The sequence below is a fragment of the Mus caroli genome, chromosome 8, assembly GCF_900094665.2.
Source record: "Mus caroli chromosome 8, CAROLI_EIJ_v1.1, whole genome shotgun sequence".
Classification (NCBI taxonomy): domain Eukaryota; kingdom Metazoa; phylum Chordata; class Mammalia; order Rodentia; family Muridae; genus Mus; species Mus caroli.
In genome coordinates this window covers 17,324,862-17,330,919 of record NC_034577.1, presented here as the reverse complement: position 1 = coordinate 17,330,919, position 6,058 = coordinate 17,324,862, and the positions used below count along the sequence as shown (strand labels likewise).

The 6,058-nt window shown below is 44.4% G+C and overlaps 1 protein-coding gene across 1 annotated transcript in view; it reads left to right on the top strand.

The window, feature by feature from the left end:
* Nucleotides 1-6,058, top strand: part of Ap3m2 (adaptor related protein complex 3 subunit mu 2) — a 17,847-nt gene that overhangs the window by 3,779 nt on the left and 8,010 nt on the right. Inside the window, exons 3-4 of the mRNA XM_021170289.2 lie at nt 1,622-1,793; nt 4,232-4,369. Coding sequence (XP_021025948.1) covers nt 1,622-1,793; nt 4,232-4,369 — 310 coding nt within the window. The remainder of the gene's footprint in view (nt 1-1,621; nt 1,794-4,231; nt 4,370-6,058) is intronic.

The window sequence follows — 6,058 nt, the reverse complement described above, 5'->3', positions numbered from 1 at the left end:
AAGAAAAATTAACAACAACAAAAATTCAAAACCATACAGGGGTCTGGGGAAGTAGAACCAGGTTCAGTTTTGAAGCTGCAGGGGAACGTGGGCCGGCATGGAGCTTAGCACCTCGCTTAGTGTTTCTCCTCTTGNAATATCTGTTCCTAGTTCTTAAAGGCAACGGAGTCCCGGTGGCAGAATTGCCAACTGCTTTTGTGTAGCACCTTGCATTGAAGGGCTTCTTATACGTTGCGTTTGGTTTATAGATCCTCTGAGATGAGTACTTATTTTTCATATAAGATCACTGTTGAGAAAGAAACATGGTATTTTCCCTCAGTTATGCGCTCGTTTGCTCTCTCTCTCTCTGGAATATATTCCTAAAGTTTATTTTGAGTTTACCTTGGATTCTCACTGGTGCCTATCACTGATGTAGTTTAGGCTACATCTCATAGCATCAGTTTAAGGATCAGGTAATGACATTCTCCGAGGCCCATCCATTGCCTGAGCAGTGAAGGGCCCTCAGTGTGACCTGGAGAAGAAAGAATGTAGCACAAGCTTGTCCTATGTCTTTAGATAGAAGAGCTAGGAGGCTGGCTTCAGCTCAGCAGTCAGCACNGTCCCTGTGGAAAGAAGGATTTCTCNTCTTATGCTTCCCCCATTCAGTGATTCGTGTCGCCCTCTTGGAGGCCCTGCAAGAGCCAGGCCTGACACTTTAGAAACATACGCTGGTCACTGTCGTTGTCGTCTTTTTTTTTTTTTTTTCGTTTATTTGTTTTGTTTTGTTTTCGAGACAGCGTTTCTCTATATAGCCCTGGCTGTCCTGGAACTCACTCTGTAGAACTCAGAAATCCACCTGCCTCTGCCTCCAGAGTGCTGGGATTAGAGGCGTGTGCCACCACTGCCCGGCTCCTGTTGTCATCTTAACCTTGTTTAGTTTGCACAACATGCTTACATACCCACATAGTGTTGCCCCGTTATGCCATTAAATCAGGGCCCAAAATAGTTAACAAGTGACACTTAAGATTACAACCTAAGAGACCCCAGGTTTGATNCAGAGCGCTGGGAAGGGAGAGAGAATGAGAAGAGTGTGATCTAGGTCTTCCGTACTTCCCCACGCCCTGGATACNTTCGGTGTGTGATGAGCCCTTTAAGTAAATGATAGACTTTTGGGAATCCCAACCTCAGGGATGCTCTAAAGGGACCTCTGCTGGGCTAGTATCTCTCTCCATTTCATCCTTTCCTGAGTGAATTTCAAAGAAAAGTACACAAGGACAGTTAAAAGGTTTTCTGTACAATTCTACATCACGTCAGTTATTACAACTTTGCACAGCTCATACGTTTCGTAGGAACGTATCTAGACTAGAGTAACCCTTGTTACATTTTTTTATCAAGTCGAGGAAATCAATCCAAAGAGCTTCACTTCCTCTGGTTACTGACAGCACAGGTATCAGATGCCAGTCCTGGTTGTTAACCTAAGCCAGGCCGCCCAGGAGAAGGGAGTCCCTACCCTGTTCCCCCTGAGTGAATGTCCTGGACCCGCTGGTAAACATCACCGTCAGGCAAGTCCCTCCNGTCACGAGTATTGCTTCATCTCTTCCTGCAGCCTGGGTGATAAATACAATTCTTATGTCTTCATCAGGACTATTTTGGGGTCTGTTCCGAGCCAGTGATCAAAGACAATGTGGTGGTGGTATACGAGGTATTGGAAGAGATGCTGGACAATGGGTTCCCCTTGGCTACGGAGTCAAACATCCTCAAAGAACTGATAAAGCCTCCCACCATTCTCCGGACAGTGGTCAACACCATCACAGGTGTGAGCGGGGTGGGGGTTGAGGGGCCGGGGGGGGGTTGGGGGAGGGGCGGTATTGAGGAANCTCCGCATCCCCTGGCATCTCTGAGTTCTTGTGAAACTCATCTTATCTTTCATGTGCTGGGGATCTAACCTGAAATTATAATTGTATGTGGAGATTATAATTATTATTTAATTAATAATTATAATTATAATTGTACTTCAATTTTATGTAGCACCCGGTGGCATGGCACCTGTTGTAGCATGTACTCTCAGCTATGAAGGGAAAAATAACCTCATTTAACAGGATTTTCTTCCAGTTAAAGGGGAAAATATGATTAGTATAGAAACTTCAGAAACACATGAAATTCTCCAAATTTAGCTACTCTTTTAATATTTATATACATATATAGTATGTGTACATATTTATTTCTTTTAAACAGGTGAATGATGCATAGATAGAATACATTCTTATTTAAATTTTATTTTATGTAATATTGGCATTTGCCTGCACNTATGTTTGAGCACCGTGTGTGCCTGGTTCCCTGAGGGGGTCGGAAGAGGACATCTAATCCCCTGGAACTGGAGTTGCAGAGAGTTGTGAGCTGCCACGTGGGTGCTGAGAGTTGAANCCCTGACCTCTGGAAGAGCAGCCAGTGCTCTTCACCGATGAGCCATCTCTCCTGTACCCAGATACAATACTTCTAAATAATAGCATGTATATTTTTCAAAATCATGGCTCTTATCAATGTTTTATGAGCATCTAACTGTGATCTACTGACGTCATTGTTAATGATTAGTGTTTTTCTATGTTTGCTGGACCCTGGATTATTTGTCCAGCTCCTGTCTATGATGTTCCTGATTATGTTTTTAATCCTTTCAAAACATAGGATTCTTGTGTTTGAATCTTGTCTATTCAGTTCTGGAAAAGGAGGAACCAGACTGAGGGGTTTTAGAGACACCAACATACCAGGCCCCAAAACTCCTGGCAGCCTTTACTTTCTGCTAAAGAACTGATCCACTGTCACCAATCCTGCTAAGTTCTGAGGGTGTGGGCTGCTGTGTATTTCATTTCACAAAGTCGTCAAAGTTACCAGGAGGAAGGTTTCGAACCTATGGGAGTGTGTTTTCCCTCTGTTTTGAGTCACTATTCTGTGTCCTTTGTTTGTTTCTGTATTGAGATATTTTTGTGTCTCTCAACACTGACTTGAGGAATCCCTCTGATTGGCTCCGTAGCCCTCTGTATTGGCAGTGCCAGCTAGTTTGCAGGCTCTGCCCTGAGAGCACTCCCTTGAGAGCATGTAGCCTTGTCGTGGCCCTTGCCATGCCGTGTGAAATGTTTTGATTTAGTTATAATGTAAGTGGGGGTTTCAGAGAACTGGACAAACTAATTTTGGGGGGAATACAACTATGGGAGGAACAGGACAGTTTTGTGAAGGGATTACTGAAGGGTTAGATTTGCTCTATCATCCATCAAGAGGCATAAGTTCATGTGGTGCATGAGACAGAAACTCAAGAGTTAACCACCTTGGAAGAGACAAGACAAATTTTCAATTTTTTTAAAAAGGAGGCTGAGAGAAAATGCAATGTACCAGGTACACGTGCCAGATACATGCAATGCTGTTTTAATGATTAAAAACAACAACAACAACAACAACAAACAAACAAACAAACCAGTACTGGCCCAATTGTGTTTTTGCAGCATTCTGAGTTTAGGTTAAACCTTAAAACCTTTGTGAGAGCTTTGTTATAAAGTTTTAGGGTCTCCATCTCACTCAGCTATAGAACAGTCTCCCACAAGACCCCCCTTTTGAAAAGCTGTAATGTTCTATACATATGCTGACTATACATGCGTTTAGGGNTCCTTTCTTNAGAGTAAAAAGATGCAGGCAGTGGAAAGAGGAAAGGATTTAAATTAGTTACAGTCATCAGTTCACTCTAAAATAAGCTTTGATGTCTGTGGTAGCGGGGTAGCGAGGAACCACTGCACAGCTGCAAGGATAGGGCGGGATCTGGCTTCGGGATCTTTTGTTCAGTGCTGGAATGACACAGATCCCGGTGATGAGGACCAGCCTTAAACTAGAATGGCGCTTCACTAATGATGGCCCTGTGTCCATGTGTAGGTGCCCAGCCCTACAGAAACACAGAACATTATCTATGCGGTTGTGGAATTTGAGATCCCCCCAGTCCTTGTTACTCTCAAAACCAGAATATGATATCCACTGCTCGGGTGGCTCTTCCTCCAACCTTTGCTGCAGGCAGCAGACCAGATGGCGACAATGGCTTTTAAAAATAGACCAGGCTGTCCTACATAGGAGAAGTGGAAGGCTTATCTTCCATATGGTGTTGCACGAGTAGCAAGGACATGGAAACGTGTAGGGGAATATCCTTAGATTGTTTGATGTGAATTTTCTTCAAAGTACCAATTTGATTCTAGTTGACCAGTATTAATTGTCCCAGGAAGCACCAATGTGGGGGACCAGCTTCCAACTGGGCAGCTGTCGGTGGTGCCTTGGCGACGGACAGGGGTGAAATATACCAACAACGAGGCCTATTTTGATGTGGTGGAAGAGATAGACGCCATCATCGACAAATCAGGTAGGTACTGCGCAGGCGCCAAGGGCAGAGGGAGGCTGCTTTCCCTAAGTGCGGGCACCATGATGCAGCCATGATGATGCAGCCCGGTCTCTCACAAGGCGCCCTTTGCGGGACTTCTCTTGAATGAGAAATANGAGTAGGGGGTTGAGATTTGTGGGTGAGGAAGGGGGCGAAGTGTAACAAGGCCGAGTTTGGCAGTGTGTACCAGTCACCGGATTGAGGCAGGAGGATAGAGATTTCCGGGCCATCTGGGGCTGTGCTGCCAGACCCTGTTTCAGGAAACTGAAAGAAATGGGGGAGAGAGGGCAGTACAAGGTGTGCTGTCATTGGTTAGGTGTCCCATTTGACAGTATTGGCTTCTCAGGTCTGGAGGCAGAACTGGAGTCGGAATGACAAGGCTCTTTTCCCTGTTTGCTTCAGTTAAGTAACAGTAGTTCTGAGGACGTGGGAGCGCTTCNGATGTGAGTGCTTACCCACCGACTTGCTGACTGCTGTTGGAACCTCACTCCTAGCACAGCAGATGGAAGGTGGTCCAGGTGATGGATGTGCAGNTGCACGGGCTTAGCAGCAGAGTAAGCTGATTAACCACCACCTCAGTGCCTGAGAGTGGCGGCTCAACAGCCTTCACAGAAATGTGCCTGGAGCGAGGGACGTGAGAAAAAAGGGAAATGGTGAAACTCTAAAACTGGGCTGGCACTACAGTTTTTCATATTAACACAAATGAGAGATGCCCAACTGTCCATGAGCAAAGAAAATGATCAATAAGCTTTGATATAACCATCCAGTGGAGCACGATACAGTAGTGAAAAAAAAAAGAATAATTGGTCTACCCATCAATGTGAGTGTCTCTTAGACTATTGGGGAAACAGTCAGATGTGTGTTATCATAAACAGAGAATTGCATTTAATGAAACTTGAAGGCAGATGCAACTTGAGGTCATAGAAGTCAGAATTAAGGGGGACACCATTAGGAAGGAGAGGGAGGAGCCTTGTTTTCATGTTAGAAAGTTCCCTCCACATGTGATGTGGACCATATTTAAGTATATGTGTTTGTGCTTAAAATTCACTAAGCTATAAGGTTTTTACATTTAAAAAAAAAAGATTTATTTATTTATTATATGTGAGTACACTGTAGCTGTCTTCAGACACTCCAGAAGAGGGTGTCAGATCTCATTACAGATGGTTGTGAGCCACCATGTCATTGCTGGGATTTGAACTCAGGACCTCCAGAAGAGCAGTCAGTGCTTTTAACTGCTAAGCCACCTCTCCAGCCCCAGGTTTTTACATTTTGATATTTTATATCATCATTAATTTTTTTAATTGACCCTAGAGAAATGGCTCAGTAGATAGGAGTCCTGGTTGTGCCTCTGCTGGGTTCAATTCCCATCACCCCCAGGCTGGCTTTCATCTGGCTAGAATTCCAGTACCAGGGGATCTGACACCCTCTCCTGGCCTCCATCAGCACTGCACACAGGTGGTGCACAAACATACAAGCAGGGAATACCCCATAACCNTAGAATAAAAATACAGGAAAAATATCTTAAACCTTTTTTTATCATTATTAGAGTAGCAATTTGTATAATGGCTGGAGGCACACACCTTTAACTCCAGCATTCTGAGGAGGCAGATGCAGGTGGATCTCTGTCAATGCGAGGCCAGCCTGATCTATATTGTAAGTTCCAGGTTAGTC